This window comes from Pseudophryne corroboree, chromosome 4 (genome assembly GCF_028390025.1).
Source record: "Pseudophryne corroboree isolate aPseCor3 chromosome 4, aPseCor3.hap2, whole genome shotgun sequence".
Lineage (NCBI taxonomy): Eukaryota > Metazoa > Chordata > Amphibia > Anura > Myobatrachidae > Pseudophryne > Pseudophryne corroboree.
In genome coordinates this window covers 715,479,907-715,506,054 of record NC_086447.1, presented here as the reverse complement: position 1 = coordinate 715,506,054, position 26,148 = coordinate 715,479,907, and the positions used below count along the sequence as shown (strand labels likewise).

Below are 26,148 nucleotides of genomic sequence, written 5' to 3'. Positions count from 1 at the left end.
TCAGGTAGGGGGCGATCAACCATGGTTCCGGTTGTTGTCGTAAACCGGCCAATAGAGTCGGCAAGGATAACGTGTGATACAGACCGGGAAGTCCGAAATGGATCACACACAAAGGTATTGTGCAATGAATGGGAAAGAATGACTGTGCATGACGGGGAAAAGTTCCCACGGGTAGGCAGTTTTGGTCCCGAGGTGTTACAAAATCTAAGGAGAAGGATAGGTCTCATTAAATCTGCAAAGAGACGGATCAAACATAATGATTATTTACAGTTATGGCAACAGGAAGGTGAAATACAAGGAGAATTAGCTTACACAGCTGACTCTCACTGTGGTAAGAAAAATATGGCAACGGGAGAGAAGGTGGTTACAGAGAATGGCACACTGGTGTATGATAAAAATGCACTTAGCAACTGTATTATAGATGATAAGGATAAGTGTAACAAATGTAACAATGATAAAAGTAAAACTGTTAAATGTACAACTGTTAACCTGTGCAAGTCGCACCCCATGTTAAACTTCCCTCAGGATTACCAGCAAGAAAGTGAGCCCAGCACGATGTCGGCACCTTTTCCAGCAGCCATCACACAAGACATCCAGGTGGACGCGACCAATTCGGTAAAGGCAATAATCAAACCCCCTAACGGAGGGTCAGGTGAGGTCGTGTCCACAGGTACGTACGGTGTTATATATCACGCACAAACAAATGTACCTCATATTGTAGAACCAACACAAGATGATGTAATTGAATTTAACCCTGTCAGGGTGATCACAGTCCCCAATGGGAAGACTGACGCTCAGGGAATCATTCCCGTCAAGGACAGTGCAATGCGCCGTCCCTGGTCCCGGACAGAATTGAGGTCAATTATGTCTGAATTCCCTGATCCTAGGAAAGATCTAGTTGCATGTCAAAGGTTTATTAAAGAACTAGGAAATTCCACAGAACCCACCAACAAAGATTGGCGGACAGTGCTGAGGGCAGGTTTGCCCTCCAGTGTTGACCCTGCGAAATTTATTGCTGATTGTAAATTAGACACAGAAGTACCTCAAACGGAGGAACACAATCAGGAATGTATTAAGCAGATCAACCTACAGTTAGCAGTATATTTCCCAGCCGTTGTCGAGTGGAACGAAATCTTCTCTATAAGACAAAACGAAGGGGAAAGTACTTCTACTTATTTCCATCGGGCATTGCAGGACATGACTAGGTATACCGGTATAGCAAACATCAAAACAAATGTGAAGCATAGAGAAGTAGCGGTTAAGGTATTAATGAATGGTTTAAAGGAAGTGTTGAGAACAAGGGTACAGACCACCAACCCAAACTGGAGAAATATCTCGGTGGCTGCATTAAGAAAGTCAGCTGTTGGGCATGAGCAAAACATCAGCAAGCACAGGGAAACACAGAGACATAAGGAGCCTCAGATCCCTGAGGGTAAGTCCAAGGTGATAAGGTGTTATAATTGCCAGAAGGAAGGTCATTATGCAAGAGATTGTAGATCAAGAAATTTACAGAAGGTATATCAACCCCCTAGACAACAACAACATAACCATGGTATCCAAGGAATCAGGGAAGTACAGGGAAAGCGGTTGATGGTGATAAGCATCCAAGCGTTTGAGGAGGCATCAAATCAACCAAGACCTCAGGTCACTGACACTTGGAGGAAGCCCAGGGTTTGTTATCTTTGTAAAAGAGAAAGGCATTATACCAGCAACTGTAACAGCCCACATAAAGTCAGACCCCCTAGACAAAGACATGGGCAAAGTTATGACACACCAAATTGTAATCAGGGATCATATAGGAAGGAGTTTGGGCCGCACCTGTAACATGCAATCAGGAAAGGTGATCATTAGGACTGACAGTAAATCTGAGGTTACAGTTAATGAAATTGGGAGGTCAGTTCCTTGTAGACACAGGAACGGCCGGGTAAAACGTTGTAATTTATCTGTAAATGTTTCCTTTTCCCCATCTCTGATGTTCATCGGCAGAACTCAAACATCACATAGCTATTTGGTCCTTGCAGAAGTCTACCAAACCCCAGTGTGACCTACCGACATCGGAGTGTCCTGGCCAGGCGCAAAACGGTGGCGAGTGGAAATACTGGTGGGGAGGGGACTTCACAAGGACACCAGTGGAAGTGTTGGTGTGACAGCCTGATGGTGAACGGAAGATCTAACAATGTTTTTTTTTTGTTGTTTAATGCAAAATGTGATGAATTGTTCTCTCTCTCGTTTGTTTTTCTCTCTTCTCTTCTTTCTCATGTTTTAAAGATGGTATGTCACACATCAGTTAGACAAATGGTAATGCAAGATTTTTGCTCCTTACAGAGAGATCGCTGATTTGGAAGGAATATTGTATCACCGGAGTGTTCGTTTGGAAGACTGAGAGACAGCACCTTTGAGATGACAGCAGAGCAAGAAAAACAACAAGACTAGGAGGACATAAGACATCGTAACATTTTTCTTTCCCCTCAAAGTATTTTTTGTACCCCCATTACAAATTTCTCTTTCTCCTCGTGTAAGATGGACTTGCCCCAAGAGACTGTGATACGGATTTTCCTGTTGACCATGATGTTGACCAGAGCAGTCTGTTTCGGTGAGAGTACCAGTGAGGTCGAGAAAGGATCCGAAATGGGTTTCTGATGACTGAGACGGAGGCGTAGATTTCCAAGAACAACATAATCACAGAGTAAAGGCGAGTATCAGAAAACGATCTGGTAGCATTGACAATAGAAGGATTGTTAGCTGAAGAGAACTGCATCTGTAGGCATTGTGACAATATAGTTGAGGATGGGTGTATCAAGAAATGTCAATCCAGTTTTAATATCCATATGGACCGGCATCCATTGAGTGACTATCACTCCTTAGTGGGTAAAGTGTTAAACCAGACAGACTGTTGGGTATGCTCTCAAGTACCTCAAGGCCATAGCAAATCAGGACTAGTACCATTCCCTTTAACGGTAGGAGAGGTACTTGAGCTAAGTGGTGGGAGGCCGGTGGACAGGAGGTTTAATATCTCTAGTCCTCCTAGTTTGAAGCTCCACCAATATCAAGTGGATAGGTCCTTAGTGTGCTTTAACATTTCCAATCCCCGAAAGCCGGGAAATTGGGAAGTGTCATGGAGTAATCAAACCATGACATTTTCACATAGAGCCGACAGAATGCCCATAGACACACAACTTATACGCCATATAGCCGACCATAGGAAATTCTTTCGGTATAGGTACACCTTAGGAAGTAGGACCATGCGAGTTGGAGAAGTATCACCAGGATACTGTGCACAGATCGTACAAACTGATACGTGTACTAAACAGATGGGAGAATTAGGGTTAGGAGATTTCACATGGAAAATTTGTAACATGATAATGTCATACTCCGTCCCATATGTTCTCCCCGATGATGCATATTTCATATGCGGGAGGAAGGCGTATAAGTGGCTTGCCCAAAACTCAGAAGGGTTATGTTATATTGGAAAAGTACTGCCTGAAGTAATGACTGTATCCCATAACAAAATGAAAGATATTCACCGCAGTGCACAAGCTCCTTATACTCACACCCATTACGAGCACATCGTTAAACGGCACCTGATAGAGAGAACAGAGCATCCGGCCTCTGACCTGATCCATGAATCCACCGGGATTCAATTCCTAATCGCGTTAGATATCACTCGTACCGCCAGAGGAGTGTTAAACTATAGATATATATCTGCGCTTGCAAATTTATTAGACAATATCACTGAAAAAATGTATGACGACACATTCAGGTATACTGGAAGAGAGTTACAAGCCTACAAAACAGAACTGGTTCAGCATAGGATGGTTCTTAATTACCTCACGGCAGTAACAGGCGGGTATTGTGTTACCCTAGCGACTCAGTATGGAGTAAAGTGCTGCACGTACATTACAAACAGCACTGAGGACCCGGTCGAGGTCATAGACCAAAAGATGGATGACATTTTGCAATTAAAATGGGAGTTCCGAAGGAGACATAATCTCACTCTCGCCGCTGTGGGCAATGAGCTGACCGGTTGGGTGTCATGGTTGAACCCACGAAATTGGTTTTCGGGCTTAGGAGAATGGGCCCAAGGTATTATTATGGATGTAGGGAAATTTCTTTTGTGTATTCTGGGAGTCGTCATATTGGTCGGACTGATATTTAGATGCGTTCGGATTTTAACAAAGTGTAAACGTAGTACCCGAGTGATGAGTCTAAGGAGTGAAGACACTGTAATTACAACGACTAATTTGATTTATGACCCAACGATAGAGACAATGTTGTGATGAAAATGTGATTCCACGGTCCGTTTCTTTCACCCGTTTCTCCTTTGTTTTCCTCCAAGGTACGAAGACATCCGCTTGGAAGAAGAATTTGACAACCTTTTACACAGACCACTGATGGACAATGCCATAGACCCCCAATATCCCTAGTGACTTTAACTTTTACGATAGCCCAATACTTTAAAGATTGTAAGTCTATGGACATTGAGAAAGCTTTTTGCACACCATTTATAGCAAAAGCATCGGGAGACTACAGTCAACATGTACATCGAGACAAGACACAAGACAAGACCTCAATCGGCAAATGTATATTAAACTCACATAGTTTATGACTGCATTTACCATAATTGCTTCTTATCTTCATTTCTACAACCTTCAGGTAATAACACACACATAGTCAATAGGGAACATAGGCACAGATATCAGCACTCACATATCCCCCCATTCATGTATCATCAACTAAAATGTGCTCCCCCATTTTGTTACAACCAAAAGCCGAAAAGAGCTTGGTAAAGTTTGACAGCCCATCCACAGACCCGTAATACGGGATAAGAAGGAATTCAAATGTATACTTCGCAATACCTCGAAGCTTGATTTAAAACACGTACGGCACGATGATACATGACCCCTCAAACATGGACTCATACACACATGTTTCTACTATTTCACTAGGTCATACTTTTTTCCCACCTTCTTCTCTTCACCCTTACCCAATCATAGAAATGTATTACATATGACATATATTTTTCTCTTTTTGAACTGTTTTAGGAAGTGGCAGTTATTGATGACTGCCAAAGGGTGGACTGTCAAAGTCAGAAAAATATCATGCTGTACGTTGCCATATATTCACCTCATGCGCTCGCCCGCTGCACATGCACTTTCTCTGGCGTGCGTGCACATATTCGCAGTTGCGTGACTGCGCCCCTACGGGCGTGCGCTTGAACGCATGGTATGTGCATTTACGGTAGAGTTTGTGTGCGTCTAGCGAGCGACACAATCGCTACTTAATAAATCCATATAGCAGGTTTAATAGATAATGTTCCCCTTAATAGTAACAGTAAGTTTGGTTAGTGTAGTTGGTCCCTGGACAAAGGAATTCCTCTTTTTGTTGTACGAAGGGCCAGACAGGGTTTGAGCAGATGTGTTTGGTATCTAACCGAAGAGTATTTTAATAGCAACAATCCGGTGTTGGTTAGGTAAAGATTAATCGCTCCTGCATATAGTTATGGCCATTAGTAGTTTCTGGACATTTCTTATATTGCAGTTCATTATCCATGCGGCGGGAATCCGGCGATTCCCTCCCACCTGAGCTGTTTGTAATAGTCACAGCCCACCTGTTCAAACTAACCTATGACCTTTTGTTATGATGCGAGGAGACATTCCTGTGTCCAATGAAATTATAGGTCCCTTTGTAGTATACTGTATGCAGTGTATATAAGATCAGCCAGCCTGGACGGCTCACTCTCTCACTCCACAAACGGTTTTCATATTGACTAACTTGGAGCTGGTACCAGGAATAGCGCAGCGATCGTTCCCAGTGTGTGTAAGTAATTCTCTGTAATCAACTCGCTCTTTGTTTTGTATTGGCCATTCACTCTCTCTCTCTCTCTGTTATAGTATAAGATTGTAACGTTATTGTATATTTCTGTCTAGATATTCTGTTAGAATTATATGTTAGCTTGTAGTGTATGACTTGTAAACTGTTTACCCCTTTTCGATATAACTAAAAGCTTGTTAGTAAAGGTGTTGGAACCTTAGCACGGTATCGTGTGTTCATTACATTGCAGTGGGTAATAGGAGCGTCTCGATCGCTCAAACAGCTTTAGTATTAACAAGGTTAAGCAGCGTTATATCGCTACAGTGTTTCAGTACAAGGTTTACAGCATAAGAGTATCATTTCTGTGTGTTACATTCAAGGTTTACTGATTGTCATCCTGTGAGCGTCTGCGCCGTTCGTGATCTCCTCGTGGTCTCGAGCGTCCGCTACGCTGGTGGCGTAGCATTACGGTAGTCGCCCGCCTATAGCGTGCTCGACACCACGCATTAAGCTGTGAGCGAGCGTGCCGCATGTGCGTCTCGATCACGGCCGAGCGTATGCTACGCTAAGCGCGTACCCTTACGGTACCCCATACGCCAATTGCGTACCGAGTCTCTTACCCATATAGTGAAGGTTATAAGGTAATCAAAATCAGCATTATCACCTTGCTGAAGGAGGGGTACCTTGACAATCACTTGCTGTGAATACAGTTTCTGGATAGCCACCAACACTGCCTCCCTGACAGAGGGAGTTGCTGGTAAGGCAGATTTTAGAAAACGGCGGGGGGGGGGGGGGGGGGACGTCTCGAATTCCAGCCTGTACCCCTGAGATACTACTTGAAGGATCCAGGGATCCACCTGTGAGAGAGCCCACTGTGTGCTGAAATTTCTGAGACGGGCCCCCACCGTACCCGGGTCCGCCTGTGAAACCCCAGCGTCATGCTGTGGACTTACCGGACGCGGGGGAGGACTTTTGCTCTTGGGAACTGGCTGTATGCTGCAGCTTTTTCCCTCTACCTTTGCCTCTCGGCAGAAAGGATGCGCCTCGAGCCCTCTTGTGTTTATGGGGCCGAAAGGACTGTACTTGATAATACGGTGCTTTCTTTTGCTGTGGGGTAGCCTGTGGCAAAATGTTGATTTCCCAGCCGTAGCTGTGGAAACGAGGTCTGAAAGACCATCCCCAACAGTTCCACCCCTCAGCAAAATATTGTCCCTATCCAGGGTATCAATATTATCCGACAGGGAATCTGACCACGCAGCAGCAGCACTGCACATTCATGCTGATGCAATCGCTGGTCGCAATATAATGCCCGTGTGTGTATATATAGCTTTTAGGGTAGCTTCCTGCCTTCTATCAGCAGGATCCTTTAGGGCGGCCGTATCCGGAGACGGTAGTGCCACCTGTTTTGATAAACGTGTAAGCGCTATATCTACCCTAGGGGATGTTTCCCAACGTGACCTATCCTCTGGCGGGAAAGGGTACGCTGCCAATAACCGTTTAGAAATGATCAATTTCTTATCGGGGGAAGTCCAGGCTTCCTCACACACCTCATTTAATTCCTCAGATGCAGGAAAAACTACTGGTAGTTTTTGCTCACCGAACATAATACCCTTTTTTGTGGTACCTGGGGTACTATCAGAAATGTGTAATACATTTTTCATTGCCTCAATCATGTAACGGGTGGACCTATTGGAGGGTACACTAGTCTCATCGTCGTCGACACTGGAGTCGGTATCAGTGTCAACATCTGTGTCTGTCATCTGAGGTAGCGGGCGTTTTAAAGCCCCTGATGACATTTGAGACGCTGGAACAGTCACAAGCTGAGTAGCCGGCTGTCCTATGTCGTCAAACCTTTTATGTAAGGAGCTGACACTGTCACATAATTCCTTCCATAAGTCCATCCACACAGGTGTCGACCCCTCAGGGGGTGACAACACATTTACAGGCATTTGCTCTGCCTCCACATCATTTTCCTCATCATACATGTCGACACAGCGGTACCGACACACAGCACACACAGGGAATGCTCTGACAGAGGACAGGACCCCACAAAGCCCTTTGGGGAGACAGAGGGAGAGTATGCCAGCACACACCAGAGCGCTATATACCACAGGGATATCACCTATAAAGAGTGTTTTCCCCATATACCTGCATATATATATTATACTGCGCCTAAATTTGTGCCCCCCCCCCCTCTCTTTTTTACCCTTTCTGTAGTGCAGGACTGCAGGGGAGAGCCAGGGAGCGATCCTTCCAGCGAAGCTGTGAGGGAAAATGGCGCCAGTGTGCTGAGGGAGATGGCTCCGCCCCTTTTTCGGCGGGCTTTCTCCCGCTATTTTAATATTTCTGGCAGGGGTTAATATACACCTATATAGCCTCTGGGGCTATATATGGTGTCAGTTTGCCAGCCAAGGTGTTATTTATTGCTGCTCAGGGCGCCCGCCCCAATCCCCCCCCCCCCCCAGCGCCCTGCAAGCATCAGTGACCGAAGTGTGTGGTGTGCATGAGGAGCAATGGCGCACAGCTGCAGTGCTGTGCGCTACCTTGGAGAAGACAGAAGTCTTCAGCCGCCGATTTTCCGGACCTTCTTGCTTCTGGCTCTGTAAGGGGGACGGCGGCGCGGCTCCGGGAACGGACGACGAGGTCGGGTCCTGTGTGCGATCCCTCTGGAGCTAATGGTGTCCAGTAGCCTAAGAAGCCCAAGCTACCACCACTTAGGTAGGTTCGCTTCTTCTCCCCTTAGTCCCTCGGTGCAGTGAGCCTGTTGCCAGCAGGTCTCACTGTAAAATAAAAAACCTAAATTATACTTTCTTTCTAGGAGCTCAGGAGAGCCCCTAGTGTGCATCCAGCTCAGCCGGGCACAGAAATCTAACGGAGGCTTGGAGGAGGGTCATAGGGGGAGGAGCCAGTGCACACCAGATAGTCCTAAATCTTTCTTTAGATGTGCCCAGTCTCCTGCGGAGCCGTCTATTCCCCATGGTCCTTACGGAGTTCCCAGCATCCACTAGGACGTCAGAGAAAATCCTATTTTCTCTTACGTCCTAGAGGATACTGTGGTCCATTTAGTACAATGGGGATGTACCAAAGCTCCCAAACCGGGTGGAAGAGTGCTGAGGTTCCTGCAAAACTGATTGGCCTCTGAGGACCTTCAGTTTGGTCAAAGTATCGAACTTGTAGAACTTGGCAAACGTGTTTGAACCTGACCAAGTAGCTGCTCGGCAGAGCTGTAAAGCCGAGACACCCCGGGCAGCCGCCCAGGAAGTACCCACCGACCTAGTAGAGTCGGCCTGTACAGATTTTGGACATGGCAAGCTTGCCGTGGAATAAGCATGCTGGATAATAAGTCTGATCCAGCGTGCAATTGTCTGCTTTGAAGCAGGACACCCAATCTTGTTGGGATCATAATGAAAAAACAGCGAGTCCGTCTTTCTGTGATGAGCTGTTCTTTTCACATACACCTTCAAAGCCCTCACAATATCCAAAGACTTTGAAGTAGCAGAGGTGTCGGTGACAACCGAACCACAATAGGTTGGTTGATATGAAATGCAGACACCACTTTAGGAAGAAACTGCTGACGAGTTCAGCTCTGTCCTCATGGAAAATTAAACAGGGACTTTTGGGAGACAAAGCCCCCCCGCCCCCCCCCCAAGGGGCCAAGGCCAAGGCCAACAGTGTGACGGTCTTCCACGTAAGATTTTACGTCCACCTCCTGTAACGGTTCAAACCAGTCCTATTGAAGGAACTGCAGCACCACATTGAGATCCCAAGGGCCGTGGGAAGCACAAAGGGAGGCTGGATGTGCAGAACACCTTACAAGAACGTCTGGACCTCAGGGAGAGAAGCCAATTGTTTCTGAAAGAAAATGGACAAGGCCGAAATCTGGACTTTTATGGAGCCCAAACGCAGGCCCACATCCACGCCTGCCTGCAGAAAAAGCAGGAAATGTCCCAGATGAAATTCCACCGCAGAATAATTTCTGCTCTCACACCAAGAGACATATTTCTTCCAAATACGATGGTAATGCTTAGACGTTACCCCCTTCCTTGCTTGGATCATAGTCGGGATAACTTGTTAGGGATCCCTCTCCTGGCCAGAATCAGCCGTTCAACTTCCATGCCGTCAAACAGAAGGTCCGCATACCAGGCCCTTCTTGGCCCGTCCGGAGCAATGAGGATTGCTTGAACCTTTTCCCTTTTTATTCGTTTTAGAATTCTTGGGAATCCGCGTAAGTGGAGGAAACACGTACACCATCTGATGGACCCATGGAGTAGTCAGGGCGTCTATCGCCACCGCCTGTGGGTTTCTCGACCTGGCACAATACCGCCCGAGCTTCTTGTTGAGACTAGAGGCCATCTTGTCGATCTGTGGATATCCCCATTGACTTGTCAAGCACCTGAACACTTCCGGGCGAAGGCCCCACTCCCCTGGGTGCAGGTCGTGTCTGCTGAGGAAGTCTGCTTCCCAGTTGTCTACTCCCAGAATGAAGACTGCTGACAAAGCCACAGTGTTTTTTCTGCCCAGAGGAGAATTTTGACACCATTGCTGCTCTGCTTTTCATTCCGCCCTGTTGGTTTATTTACGTTACTGCAGTCACATTGTCCGACTGGACCTGAATTGCCAGATCTTGAAGATGTGAGGCCTGCAGAAGGGCGTTGTATATGGCCCTGAGTTCCAGAATGTTGATTGGAAGCATGACTTCCTGACTTGACCATCTTCCCTGAAACTGCACCCCGAGTGACTGCTCCCCAACTTCTGAGGCTTGCGTCCGTGGTTAACAGAATCCAGTTCTGAATTCCAAACCTCCGTCCTGCGACGAGGTGAGAAGACTGTAGCCACCACAGCAGGGAGATCCTGGCTTTTGGTGACAGACTGATCCTCTGGTGCATGTGAAGATGCGATCCGGACCATTTGTCCAACAGATCTGGAAGGATCTTGCGTGAAACCTTCCGTATTGAAGTGCCTCATAAGAGGCCACCATTTTCCCCAGGAGGCGAATGCACAGGTGCACCGACACCCGAGCTGGCTTCAGGACATCCCGAACCATCGACTGGATTACCAATGCCTTTTCCAACAGAAGGAACACCTTTAATGACTCCGTGTCCAGTATCATTCCCAGGAATGAGAGCCTCCGTGTTGGCCCTAGGTGAGATTTCAGAAGGTTCAGAATCCACCCGTGATCCTGGCGGAGTTTGGTTGAGAGAGCAATGCTGTCCAGCAACCGTTAACTGGACGGAGCTTTTATCAGGAGATCGTCCAGGTATGGAATTGTTTCTACTCCGCAAACAGGGAGTGAACATATCATCTCAGCCATCACCTTGGTGAAAACCCTCGGTGCCGTGGAGAGACCAAATGGCAGGGCCTGGAACTGGTTGTGACAGTCCTGTAGTGGCCTGATGAGGCGGCCAGATCGGAATATGAAGGTACACATCCTTGATATTCAGAGACACTAGGAATTCCCCCCTCCTCCAGACCTGAGATCACCGCTCTCCGACTCCATCTTGAATTTGACCACCCGTAAGTATGGGTTTAAAGATTTGAGGTTCAGAATAGGTCTTCGGTACTATGAACAAGTTGGAATAGTATCCCTTGTTTAGTAGAGGAGGTGAAACTGGAACAATGACCTGAGTCTGTACCAGTTTTTGGATGGCATGCTGTCAAGTTATACTTGCAAAACTTGCAAGCCTGATTTGAAAAATCTGTGAGGTGGGAGCTTTTGGAACTCCAGTCTGTAACCCTGGGAAATAAGATCTAAGACCCAGGGTTCCTGGCACGAATTTGACCAAATCCGACTGAAGAATTGTAGTCAGGCTCCCACCCGACAGCCTTCCAGGCATTGCGGTCCACCGTCCTGCTGAAATCTTTGAGGAAGCAGAGCCTGAGCTCTGTTCCTGAGCACCTGCTGGTGCTGGTTTGCGTGGATTACCTCTTGCCCCGCTGGAGGACGTAGAAGCACCCCTGGATTTGCCCTTGAACTTGACTGTCCGAAAGGACTGTAACTTAGAAGCTGAGTAAGTCTTCTTGGTTGGGGGGCTGCGGAAGGAAGATACGCAGACTTATCCGCAGTAGCTGTGGAGATCCATTTGACTAATTAATCTCCAAACAAGGCCTCTCCAGTGAATGGTAGGGCCTACCACGCCTTTCCTGGAGTCCGCGTCAGCAGTCGTAGCCAAAAGCCCCTGCGTGCGGACACTGCCATAGCGGTGGTGCATGCATTAAGCACGCTTATTTCCATTATGGCTTCCACCATTAAGTTCGCAGAGTCCTGTATATGCTGCAGGAGTAAGACAACATCCCCCCCTAGATAATGAATCTAACCCCTCAATTAGGTTGCCCGACCATTTAGCCAGGGCTGTTTCCAGCCAATTTGGCTCCCAGTGCGAGACTTAAAAATGCGCCCCCCCATGACATAAAAAATGTGTCCCCCACACACACACACCTAGATAAAAAAACAAAAAACTTGCGCGCGCACCCAGCAAGGGGGCGTGGCCTCATCTAAATGGGTGTGGCCTCATTTAAATGGGCATGGCCTTGTCTGAAAAGACTACCTCACAATCCAGTTTTTGACCCTGCTCCAATAGATCACGACCACCACAGGAAAAAAAAATTCTACCATATTAAGCCCCACACAGTAATGCCCCCTGCACCATATTATACAACACACTGCAATGCCCTTGATACATTAAATCCCCACACTACGGCAGGCAAGAGTCCCCATTTCACACATTACGGCAGGTGTCCCCATCTTACACATTGAGAGAGAGAGAGAGAGAGAGAGAGAGAATACTTTGTCAAAGTCGAAAAATATCGTGATTCACAATGCCTTGTACTAACCCCAATGCACATGCCCGCTGCTCGTGCACCCACTCCCCCATGCGTACGCATCCCCTCAGGTTGCGTAAGGGACGCTCCGACATCTCCTGCGCATGGAGATGTGTATGTACGGCGGAGTTTGTGAGCGTCTTGCGAGCGACTCGATCGCAACATATTTAACCTAAATAGTGTGTTTTATAGATAGTATTTCCCTTAACAATGTCAGAAAGTATGTTTAGTGTAAACGGTTCTTGGACAGAGAAATTCCTCTTTGCATGATATGAAGGGTCAGACAAAGGTAGAACGGTGATGCCTAGTATCCAGCTGTAGAGTATTTTAAATGTAACATTTCGGTGTTGGTTAGGAAGAGATTGTTCGCTCCTGCGTATAGTTATGTTTAAAAGTAGTTTCTAGACATTTACTGTATTTACTGTTCATTATCCATGCGGCGGGAATCCTGAGGATACCTCCCACCTGAGCAGTTGGAAATAGAGACACAGCCCACCTGTTCGAACCCACCTATGACCTTTTGTTATAATGCAGAGACACATTCCTGTGTCCAATGAACAATAAGATTGTAGGGACCATTGTATCGTACTGTATGTTGTGTATATAAAGGCCACCATTGCTGGACCAGCACTCACTCACTCTCTCTACAAAGGTTTTCACACTGAAGGCTGAGGGCTGGTCCAGGACGCACTTGCGAATCATTCCCACGTGTGTAAGTTTCTCTGTGGCCATTTTGTTATTCTTTATGTGCGCCATTCGTTCTCATTTTGTTTTTCTTTAAGTGTTTGCCATTTTATTCTCTGTGTGTTTATTCTGTTTGCGATCGTTCGCTATTGTTCACATTTATTTCTTGTTATTCTGTTTAGGTATTGATGTTAGGTCTGTAGTGTATAAGCTGTAACTGTATTTCCCCTTTTTATACTAAAGTATCTTCTACGAAGGTGTTGGAACCTTAACAGGTCTTGTGTGTTTCACCAGTTATTGTAAAGGGTTTCTGAGCGTCTCAATCGCTCAAACAGCTTTCATATTATCAAGGTCAATAAGCGTTACATTGTGGTAATATTACAGTACTAAGGTTTACAGTATAAGCATACCCTTACAGTGTGTTGTTAAACAAGGTTTACAGTGTGTCATTCAGTGAGCGTCAGCGCCGCTCGTATCTCACTCTCACGGCACAGCGTCCGCTACACCAACAGCGTAGCAGTACGGTACTCGGACCGCCTATAGCGTACTCGATACCAAGCGTAAGCCCGCGAGCGTACGTACCGCTCGTGCGACGCGCCCACGGTTAAGCGTCTACTACGCTAAGTGCGTACCCTTACGGTACTCCGTGCGCCGATTGCGTACTAGTCCATAATAAGTATATAGCTTATGTTCAAAGGTAATATTTGACTATCGACTTACAGAGGCGATTACCGCTCTTCGGCCCGCCTCACCAGTCGCTCCTCGCGCCGGCCTTTGTCTTCCGTCATTCCGTGAAACTCTGCCCCCCGAGCAGGTTACTCGGGGAGAAATAGGAGGGGGAAGCAGGGAGCCACAGTTAATGCCGCGGCGGGCACCCAGTGCAGTTGCACTGCTCGCCTGCCCCAAGAAATGGCCCTGCATTTAGCAATGGCTTTAGTGATCCACGCACATGCAATAGTGGGTTTTTGAGCCACCCCCGCAGCTGTGTACAATAATTTGAGTGTAGTCTCAATTTTACGATCAGCCGTGTCTTTCAGGGAGGCTGCACCAGGAACAGGCAATACAATTTTACGTGATAGCCTAGAGACTGATGTGTCCACTATCGGTGGATTTTCCCATTTTTTCCTATCCTCCAGAGGAAAAGGAAAAGATGAGAGCAACCTTTTAGGGATCAGAAACTTCTTATCAGGATTAACCCATGGTTCTTCAAACGGTATTCAATTCCTTTGACACAGGAAATGTAATGGACGACTTCTACTTTACATTAAAATAAGATTCCTCACACTCCTCCGACACCTTATCAGGAATATGCAGAACACCTCCGATAGCCTCTATAAGAGCCTCTATTCCCTGTGACAGAGCTGTATACCCCCCCTCTGAGACCACCTCCTGCATCTCCATGTTTGACCAGTCAGCATCAGAGTCAGACTGCAGGATATGGGGCAGAGATCGCTTGTGCGGACAAATGGGAGGAGATCGAGTCTCTGTTCATAAACTCAACCACAGTCTGTTTTAAGTATTGTATCTCTTTCTCATTGCGGGACAATTTTGTAGAAAGAGTTGAGATCATTCCCTAAAGAGAATTAACCCACTCCAGTTCAGCCCCGCTAGTCTGTGAACACTGAGTACCCAGTAGTGAGCCCCCAGGTGAAGAGGAACACTCTGCGGTACAAGAGAGACACTCTTTGCCCGACAATGTAAATGTGACACACACACACACACACACACACACACACACACACACACACACACACACACACACACACACAAGAAGCACAATTAACCCACAAAGAGCCCTTCAGGGAGACAGGTGTTTGGAGTCAGCCCCCACCGTGCCCTTATCGCTAATGCCAAGCTTAGCCGAGTCGCAGACTAAGTACCCTAATAGCGGACTTAGTGCACTAATAGTCGCTCACCCCCCCCCCCCCCCCCCCCGCTATGATCCCCTGGTACCGCTGAGGTAATCTGGAGCCACACTGGAGGAGCTGCACGTTCCTGTCCTGTCAGTGTCCACTGCAGAGGGGAAATGGCGCTGGTGAGCTGCTGGATCCTCTCATAGTGAACCCCGCCCCTTCAATGGTGCGCGGTCTTCCCGCTTTTTTTATACTGGCTCAGGAATCTGTGGCTTAAAATGGAGAGAACCGTTTTAAGGCTGTTGTGCCAGTATGGGTACTGTGTACTGGGACGCAGTTGTGTACTGTGTATGGATACGCATTCCACCCCGTGTAGAAGCCGCGCACCTCCGTACCATCATGCCGCCATAATGGCCGGTGCCCCGCTAGCCGGCTCAGTACTCGCCACTCTTCATTCTTCTGGCTCTGTTCAGGGTGGCAGCGTGCTGCGGGAATGTATGCTCGCCGTGGTGGGGCTTGCAAATAGTTCCCTCAGGAGCTCAGTGTCCATTAACACTTCAAGAGGTTGGGCCGTTAAACCACCCCCCCCCCCCCCTTCCCTAAGTCCCACGACGTAGGCAGGCTGGTGCCAACCAGCCCTGCCTGAAAATAACAAACAGAGAAAATAAATGCAGAAAACTCTTCAGGAGCTTCCTTCAGCGTGACCTGCTCCTCCGGGCACATTTTCTAAACAGAGACTGGTAGGAGGGGCATAGAGGAAAGAGCCAGACCACACTATCAAATTCTTAAAGTGCCCATGGCTCCTGGTGGACCCATCTATACCCCATGGTACTAATGTGGACCCCAGCACCCTCTAGGACGTAAGAGAAATACTGTGCAACACTGGCCACAGGCACACCATGGCTTGCCCGTCCCTACAAACGACCCTGGCCCAGGTGGCGGATTACGAGTTGGGAGCAAAGAAAAACAAAAAAGGGAGCAAGTAACGGCATCTTGGTATAACCATACTGCACTGCAGGTGGGGCGGATTTGAAAGGTGATATTTACAAACATCTAGATGTGAGAGGGGGTGTGCAAACTGAAGTCTACATTGAAGCACAAGAATAAAGCTGTCCACTATTTGGGAGCCATTATTTACCCTTCATGCAAACACGAACATATCTGCACTCTTTGCATTGCAAAATGATTTGTTCCATATACAAATCTACACACTTTTTTTACTCTCACCTCAGAGTCCAGCCCTAGGTGTGGACTATTATACGATGTATGGTTGCCACTATAAAACTACTGTGAGACTTATAAAAGTTAAAAAATTCCTGTCAAATCTTCATTCTAGTTAGTCAGATATTACACATCCCTCCCATCGTCACTCTGCAGATGCTATCGTAATGGGGACTAAACTTATGGATACCATGGTTACAGAGTGCAATTCTCAGTAATAAGGAGTGAAGAAATGGCACTAGAAGCCCTGAGAATAACACCTTCATGATTACGGCTTTATCATTAACAAGTGATCTGCAATGTTAACTACTTTATACTGCGTTTAATTTGAGGTTACATTTTACTCAATTTGCTCACCAATTCTACAACCACAATCTGCTGACAGAGATCCAGAGAATGATCCATCACTGGTATAATGCATCTGAAAGGAGTGGAAGAACACTAGACATTATAGACAGTACATAAATACATTACATAGAACACACTATTAGCCAGCAATTCTCATTATACACACACACCCACAAACAAACAAACAAAACAGACTGACTTATTGAGGAGGATGCTATACCAGTGTCGCAACAGCTAAATCTTAAAGAGCAGAAAAGTTACAGTATACATGGGCAGACATGGCTATGTAAGCAGAATGGTTATTAGGATATTGGTGTCCGTTTTCTTGTTTAGATGGAAGCAATGTCTCCTGTTCTACTGTCCATAGCCAGGTTTAGCTGCTCTCTGGCAACCTCCTAGGCTTAGCTTCTATCATCACTCTGAAGCTCTCCGCACCATGGCTGCCAGCAAACCTGCTCTACTTCATAGCTCTGGCAATCCTGACTACTCAATCCAATCGCTTTCCACGGACAGATTTCATATGAAAAGCCTGACAAACAGTACTAGGGAATGGTTAACTCGCACAGTTCCTCCTTGTGTGTATGGTCAGTGGCTTACAGCGAAGAATAACTTTAGTGACTATACATGCATTTAATCGTGAATAGGAGATTTATGGTAAGAACTTACCTTTGTTAAATCTTTCTGTGAGGTACACTGGATTCGACAGGGAATAACATCAGGGATGTAGAGTTGGATCTTGATCCAAGGAACCAACAGGCTAAAGCTTTGACTGTTCCCAGGATGCCTTGCACTGCCTCCTCTATATCCCCACCTCCAGGCACTGGAGCTCAGTTTTGTTAACCAATCCAATGCAATAGCAGGTAAAATAGACGACAGTAGTTAGTAGTTACAGCGAACCACATTCTCACGACAGAAGGTACCAGCGGCTAATGCCATACAACCCCAAAGAAGCCAAGTGCGTCAGGGTGGACATCCTGTGGAATCCAGTGTACCTCGGAGAAAGAGACTTAACAAAGGTAAGTCCTTACCATAAATCTCCTATTCTGCAGCAGGGTACACTGGTATTCCACAGGGAACAACATCGGGGATGTCCTAAAGCAGTTCCTCAAGGGAGGGGACGCACTGTAGCGGGCACAAGAACCCGGCGTCCAAAGGAAGCATCCTGGGAGGCGGAAGTATCAACAGCATAGAACCTTATGAACGTGTTCACCGAGGACCACGTAGCCGCCTTGCATAGTTGTCCGAGGGCCGCACCACGGCGGGACGCCCAAGATGGTCCAACAGACAGAGTAGAATGGGCCTTGATAGTAGCAGGAGCTGGAAGGCCAGCCTGTACGTAAGCTTGTACAATCACCATTCTAATCCATCTGGTCAAGGTCTGCTTATTCGCAGGCCTGCCACGTTTATGAAAACCAAAAAGAAAGAAGAGGGAATCAGATCTCCTAATGGAGGCGGTTCTCTTCACATATATACGGAGAGCCTGTACCACATCCAAAGACCGCTCTTTGGAGGACAAATCAGGAGAGAAAAAGGCCGGAACCACAATCTCTTGATTAAGGTGGAAAGACAACACCACCTTAGATAGATATCCAGGGCGAGTTTGAAGAACCGCACGGTCACGGTGAAAAATCAGAAAGGGGAGACCTACATGATAAGGCACCAAAGTCTGAAACCCGTCTAGCAGAGGCAATAGCCAGAAAAAAAAATAGGATTTTAATACCGAACGGTAAATCCTTTTCTCCTAGTCCGTAGAGGATGCTGGGGATGCTTCAAGAACCATGGGGTATAGACGGAATCCGCAGGAGACATGGGCACACTATAAGACTTTGAATGGGTGTGAACTGGCTCCTCCCTCTATGCCCCTCCTCCAGACTCCAGTTATAGGAACTGTGTCCAGGGAGACGGACATTTCGAGGAAAAGGATTTATTTAATTATTTTAAACTAAGGTGAGATACATACCAGCTCACACCTCCAACACGCCGTACAACATGGCATTCAGCAAACAACGCATGCAACGGCATGACCAACAGTCACAGATTGACTGAACTCAATGCAACATGAGCGCAACTATAACCAAACTGCAGATGCAGCCCGCCCTGGGACGGGCACCCAGCATCCTCTACGGACTAAGAGAAAAGGATTTACCGGTAGGTATTAGAATCCTATTTTCTCATACGTCCTAGAGGATGCTGGGGATGCTTCAAGAACCATGGGGTTTATACCAAAGCTCTATAGCGGGCGGGAGAGTGCGGATGACTCTGCAGCACCGATTGACTAAACAGGAGGTCCTCCTCAGCCAGGGTATCAAACTTGTAAAACATCGCAAAGGTGTTTGAACATGACCAAGTAGCAGCTCGGCAAAGTTGTAACGCCGAGACTCCACGGGCAGCCGCCCAGGATGAGCCCACCTTCCTGGTAGAATGGGCTTTTACCGATTTTGGTAACATCAAACCTGCCGTAGATCGAGCTATTGAATCGTATTACAAATCCAGCGCGCAATAGTCTGCTTAGAAGCAAGAGCCCCAATCTTGTTGGGAGCCCACAGGACAAACAAAGCCTCCGTTTTCCTAATCTGACCCGTTCTGGCGACCTAGATCTTCAAAGCTCTGACCACATCGAAAGACTTTGAATCCGCCAAGGCATCAGTAGCCACTGGCACCACAATAGGCTGGTTCACATGAAGTTATGAAACCACTTTCGGTAGAAATTGCTGACGAGTTCTCAACTCCGCTCTATCAGCATGGACAATTAAATAGGGGCTTTTGTGAGACAAAGCCGCCAGCTCAGACACTCGCCTTGCGGATGCCAAGGCCAACAACATGACTACTTTCCAAGTAAGGAATTTCAGCTCAACCTTACGTAAAGGTTCAAACCAATGAGATTGCAGGAACTGCAACACCACATTAAGATCCCACGGTGCCACAGGAGGCACAAATGGAGGTTGGATGAACTTCTGGAAGGGTGGCCAATTCTTTCTGAAAAAAGATAGACAAGGCCGAAATCTGTACTTTAATAGAGCCTAACTTTAGGCCTGCATCCACACCTGCTTGTAGGAAATGGAGCAAATGCCCCAGATGAAATTCTTCCGTAGGAGCCTTCTTGGATTCACACCAAGACACATATTTTCTCCAAATACGGTGGTAATGCTTAACCGTTACGTCTTTTCTTGTTGAGGCGGGACGCCATCATGTCTACTTGAGGAACTCCCCAACGACTTGTCACTTCTGCAAAGACCGCTTGATGAAGACCCCACTCTCCTGGATGGAGATAGATAGTGTCTGCTGGGGAAGTCTGCTTCCCAGTTGTCCACTCCTGGAATGAAGACTGCTGACAGAGCGCTGGCATGTCTTTCCGCCCAGCGAAGAATCTTCGTGGCCTCGGCCATCGCCGCTCCTTGTTCCGCCGTGGCGGTTTATGTACGCCACTGCTGTCACGTTGTCTGACTGAATCAAGACAGGCAGACCTCGAAGATGTTCTGCTTGCAGGATGCCGTTGTAAATGGCCCTTAATTCCAGAATGTTTATGTGTAGACAAGCTTCCTGGCTTGACCACTTTCCCTGAAAGTTTCTTCCCTGTGTGACTGCTCCCTAGCCTCGGAGGCTTGCATCTGTGGTCACCAGGATCCAATCCTGAATCCCGAACCTGCGATCCTCCAGAAGGTGAGAACTGTGCAGCCACCACAGAAGGGAGATTCTGGTCCTGGGAGATAGAATTATTTTCCGGAGCATGTCCAGGTGAGACCCGGACCACTGGTCCAACAGTTTCCACTGAAACACCCTGGCATGGAACCTGCCATACGGAATGGCTTCGTAGGCCGCTACCATCTTCCCCAGCAACCAAGTGCATTGAAGAACTGACACCTTTGCTGGTTTCAGAATCTGTTTTACCATGTTCTGTATTTCCAGAGCTTTTTCCACTGGAAGAAAAACCTCTCTGCAATTCTGTATCCAGAATCATACCCAGGAACGACAGCCGTGTCGTCGGATCCAACTGTGATTTTGGCAAATTTAGGAGCCAACCATGTTGTTGCAGAATAGTCAGTGAAAGGGCAACATTTTTCAGCAATTGCTCCTTGGATCTCGCCTTTATGAGGAGATCGTCCAAGTACGGGATAATTGTGATTCCCTGCTTGCGCAGGAGAACCATCATTTCCGCCATTACTTTGGTGAAAATCCTCGGAGCCGTGGACAGACCAAACGGCAACGTCTGAAACTGGTAATGACAATCCTGAACAGCAAATCTCAGGTAAGCCTGATGTGGAGGATATATGGGGACATGCAAGTAGGCATCCTTTATGTCGACCAACACCATAAAATCCCCCTCCTCCAGACTGGAGATCACTGCTCAGAGAGATTCCATCTTGAATTTGAATTTTTTTAGAAAGAAATTGAGGGATTTTAGGTTCAGAATCGGTCTGACCGAGCCATCTGGCTTCGGAACCACGAACAGGCTCGAAAAATAGCCTTCCCCCTGTTGTGACGGGGGCACTGTGACAATTACTTGATTTTGACACAACTTTAGTATCGCAGCGCTTACTACCTCCCTTTCTAGAAGAGAAACTGGCAAGGCCGATTTGAAAAATCAGTGAGGGGGCACGTCTTAAAACTCTAACCTGTATCCTTGGGTTACTATTTCTACTATCCAAGGATCCAGGTCAGAGTGCACCCAGACCTGACCGAAGAGTTGGAGACGTGCTCCCACCGATGCGGACTCCCGCAGAGGAGCCCCAGCGTCATGCGGTGGATTTGGTAGAAGCCGGAGAGGACTTCTGCTCTTGGGAACTTGCAACAGCCTGTGACCCTTTTTCCCCTTCCTCTTCCCCGCGCAGCAAGAAAGGAGGACCCACGTCCTTTTTTTACTTTATTGGGCCGAAAGGACTGCATCTGATAGCGAGGCGATTTTTCTGCTGTGCAGGAACATAAGGTAAAAATGAAGACTTACCCACGGTAGCCGTAGACACCAGGTCAGTGAGGCCGTCATCAAACAAGGGGTCTGGGACTCCAGGTCGACAACAAAAAGGTCGACACACCTTAGGTTGGCGTCAATTGGTCGACACGCCTTAGGACGACATGGACAAAAGGTCGACATGGAAAAAGGTCGACATGAGTTTATGTTTTATTGGTGTCGTTTTCTTCGTAGAGTGACCGGGAACCCCAATTAGTGCACCGCGTCCACTCGCTTCGCTCGCCATGCTTCGGGCATGGTGCCTTCGCTCCGCTCCGCTTGGCACAGATTACCGTTCCAATCGTAGTCCACATGGATCGTTAAGTATGAAAAAGTTCCAAAAAAGAAAAAAATTGTGAAAAACTCATGTCGACCTTTTTCCTGTCGACCTTTTGTCCATCTCGACCTAAGGTGGTGTCGACCTAAGGGGTGTCGACCTTTTTGTTGTCGACCTGGAGTCCGGATACCTCAAACAAGACCCTACCGTTAAACGGTAGAGACTCCATCGCCTTCTTAGAGTCAGCATTCCATTGATGAATCCACAATGCTCTCCTCGCTGAGACTGCCATGGTATTGGCCCTTGATCCCAAAAGGCCAATATCCCTTACAGCTTCTTTTAAATATGCTGCAGCGTCCCTGATGTGACCCAGAGTCAAAAGCACGCTATCCCTGTCTAGGGTATCTATCTCAGATGACAAGTTATCTGCCCACTTTTCAATAGCGCTACTCACCCATGCCGAAGCAACGGCAGGCCTGAGTAGCGACCCTGTAGTGACATAAATGGATTTTAGTGTAATTTTCCTGCTTACGATCCGCAGGATCTTTTAGGGCTGCTGTGTCCTTTTTGGATAGACGCGATAAAGCTTTGTCTACCGTGGGGATTGACTCCCACCTTTCCCTGTCTCCAGAGGAGAACGGGTATGCCACTGGAATTCTTTTGGGAACCTGTATATTCTTGTCAGGATTTTCCCAATTTCCACAAATGTGTCTCTAGGCGCTAGTTATGTTTTTATTTATATACGAACCTGTAATATTCCACCAAATCTTAATTACTACTCAGCTGCAGACCGTGAAATTATGCCTGTGTACGCATAAAAAAAAAAAAACCTCCCGTTACTACAGGAAACAAACCCCGAAAAAAGAATTAACTTTGCGCTTATTTTGATAATTAAAGGCTTAAATGAGATGAGTACAACCACATGTCACAACATATATTTGTTTTTAATATATATTTAGCACTAATTAGTGCCTATTCCCACAAATGTAATACACTAATAAAAATAAATAAATAAATATCAACAACCTAATCTAATACAAATGTTTTTTCCTAAATACTTGCAATGAATAAATCACGTCTTTATGAAACAACCACTAATAGGAGGTGGATCAATTACTAAAAAAAAAAAAAAAAAGACCGTGCACTGTCAAGGAAAAAAAAAAGATTTTACTTACCGGTAAATCTATTTCTCGGAGTCCGTAGTGGATGCTGGGGACTCCGTAAGGACCATGGGGAATAGACGAGCTCCGCAGGAGACATGGGCACTTTAAGAAAGAATTTAGATTCTGGTGTGCTCTGGCTCCTCCCTCTATGTCCCTCCTCCAGACCTCAGTTAGAGAAACTGTGCCCGGAAGAGCTGACCGTACAAGGAAAGGATTTTGGTAATCCAGGGCAAGATACATACCAGCCACACCAATCACACCGTATAACTTGTGATAACCTTACCCAGTCAACAGTATGAACAACAACAGAGCATCAGATTAACCCTGATGCAACTATAATATAACCCTTATTGAAGCAATAACTATATAGAAGTATTGCAGAAGAAGTCCGCACGTAGGACGGGCGCCCAGCATCCACTACGGACCACGAGAAATAGATTTACCGGTAAGTAAAATCTTATTTTCTCTAACGTCCTAGTGGAAGCTGGGGACTTTGTAAGGACCATGGGGATTATACCAAAGCTCCCAAAACGGGCGGGAGAGTGCGGATGACTCTGCAGCACCGAATGAGCAACAATAGGTCCTCATCAGCCAGGGTATCAAACTTGTAGAACTTTGCAAAAGTGTTTGAACCTGACCAAGTATCAGCTCGGCATAGTTGTAATGCCGAGACCCCTCGGGCAGCCGCCCAAGAAGAGCCCATGTTCCTAGTGGAATGGGCTTTAACTGATTTTGGCAGCGGCAATCCAGCCGCAGAATGAGCCTGCTGAATCGTGTTACAGATCCAGCGAGCAATAGTTTGCTTTGAAGCAGAAGCACCCAGCTTGTTGGAAGCATACAGAATAAACAGCGACTCCGTTTTCCTGACTCTAGCCGTTCTGGCTACATAAACCTTCAAAGCCCTGACCACATCCAGTAACTCGGAATCCTCCAAGTCACACGTAGCCACAGGCACCACAATAGGTTGGTTCATATGAAAAGATGACACCACTTTTGGCAGAAATTGTGGACGGGTTCGCAATTCTGCTCTATCCATATGGAAAACCAGATAGGGGCTTTTATGTGACAAAGTCGCTAATTCTGACCCACGCCTAGCCGAAGCCAAGGCTAATAGCATGACCACCTTTCACGTGAGATATTTTAACTCCACCGTTTTAAGTGGTTCAAAACCAGTGTGATTTCAGGAAACTTAACACCACATTAAGATCCCAAGGTGCCACTGGAGGCACAAAAGGAGGCTGAATATGCAGCACTCCCTTTACAAACGTCTGAACTTCTGGTAGAGAAGCCAACTCTTTTTGAAAGAAAATGGATAGGGCCGAAATCTGGACCTTAATAGAGCCCAATTTCAGGCCCAAATTCACTCCCGACTGTAGGAAGTGGAGGAAACGGCCGAGCTGGAATTCCTCTGTAGGAGCATTCCTGGCCTCACACCAAGAAACATATTTTCGCCATATACGGTGATAATGTATAGCTGTCACATCCTTCCTAGCCTTTATCAGCGTAGGAATGACCTCGTCTGGAATGCCCTTTTCTGCTAGGATCCGGCGTTCAACCGCCATGCCATCAAACGCAGCCGCGGTAAGTCTTGGAACAGACAGGGCCCCTGTTGCAACAGGTCCTGTCTTAGAGGAAGAGGCCACGGGTCCTCTGTGAGCATTTCCTGCAGATCTGGATACTAGGTCCTTCGTGGCCAATCTGGAACAATGAGGATTGTTCTCACTCCTCTTTTTCTTATTAGCCTCAGCACCTTGGTATGAGAGGAAGAGGAGGAAATACATAGACCGACTGGAACACCCACGGTGTCACCAGGGCGTCTACCGCTATTGCTTGAGGGTCTCTTGACCTGGCGCAATACCTCTGTAGTTTTTTGTTGAGGCGGGATGCCATCATGTCCACCTGTGGCAGTTCCCACCGATATGTGATCTGTGTGAAGACTTCCTGATGAAGTCCCCACTCTCCTGGGTGGAGGTCGTGTCTGCTGAGGAAGTCTGCTTCCCAGTTGTCCACTCCCGGGATGAACACTGCTGACAGAGCGCTTACGTGATTCTCCGCCCAGCGAAGAATTCTGGTGGCTTCTGCCACGCCACTCTGCTCCTTGTGCCGCCTTGGCGGTTCACATGAGCCACTGCGGTGATGTTGTCTGACTGAATCAGAACCGGTAGGTCGCGAAGCAAGTGCTCCGCTTGACGTAGGGCGCTGTATACGGCCCTTAGTTCCAGGATGTTGATGTGAAGGCAAGTCTCTTGACTTGACCACAGACCTTGGAAATTTATTCCCTGTGTGTGACTGCTCCCCACCTTCGGAGGCTAGCGTCCGTGGTCACCAGGACCCAGTCCTGAATTCCAAATCTGCGTCCCTCTAGAAGGTGAGAACTCTGCAGCTACCACAGGAGTGACACCCCGGCCCTGGGGGACAGGGTGATTAACCGATGCATCTGAAGATGTGATCCGGACCACTTGTCCAGTAAGTCCCATTGGAAGGTCCTCGCATGGAACCTGCTGAAGGGAATGGCCTCGTATGATGCCACCATCCTTCCCAGGACTCGAGTGCAGTGATGCACTGACACCTGTTTTGGTTTTAATAGATTCCTGACCAGTGTCATGAGCTCCTGAGCTCTCTCTATCGGGAGATAAACCCTTTTCTGGTCTGTGTCTAGGATCAGGGCCGTCTTTACGTATGGGCTCAATGGGCTCTTGCCCAAGGGCACCAGGGGTAAAAGGGCCCTAGGCTGATAGCTGAGGGTCCCCTCTTTCCAGGGGTACCAGATTTTTTAAAATCGGCCCTTGGGAACCAAAGATATCCGACTTCAAAGTAGTGATCCCCATCCATGCCTGTTAATTTTCCTTCCCAGACAGATATCTCGGGTTCTGTCTGACGTACAGTTTTTCTGAGGATATATTTCAAAAGCTGTGACTCTCCCCTTTTGGTGGACACTGGCAGCTTGTCTCTACTATGCCCAGAACTAGATATATCAGCCTTCCAGCAGCTGGTCCCTGCTCCAGCTCCACACGCCCAATATGCAGT

General features: G+C 47.2%; 1 protein-coding gene across 1 annotated transcript in view; it reads right to left on the bottom strand.

The window, feature by feature from the left end:
- The window catches only part of LOC134910215 (centromere protein H-like), a 249,427-nt gene that overhangs the window by 40,894 nt on the left and 182,385 nt on the right, over window positions 1–26,148 (bottom strand). Inside the window, exon 7 of the mRNA XM_063917996.1 lies at window positions 16,746–16,809. Within this exon, the coding sequence (XP_063774066.1) occupies window positions 16,746–16,809 (64 nt within the window). The remainder of the gene's footprint in view (window positions 1–16,745; window positions 16,810–26,148) is intronic.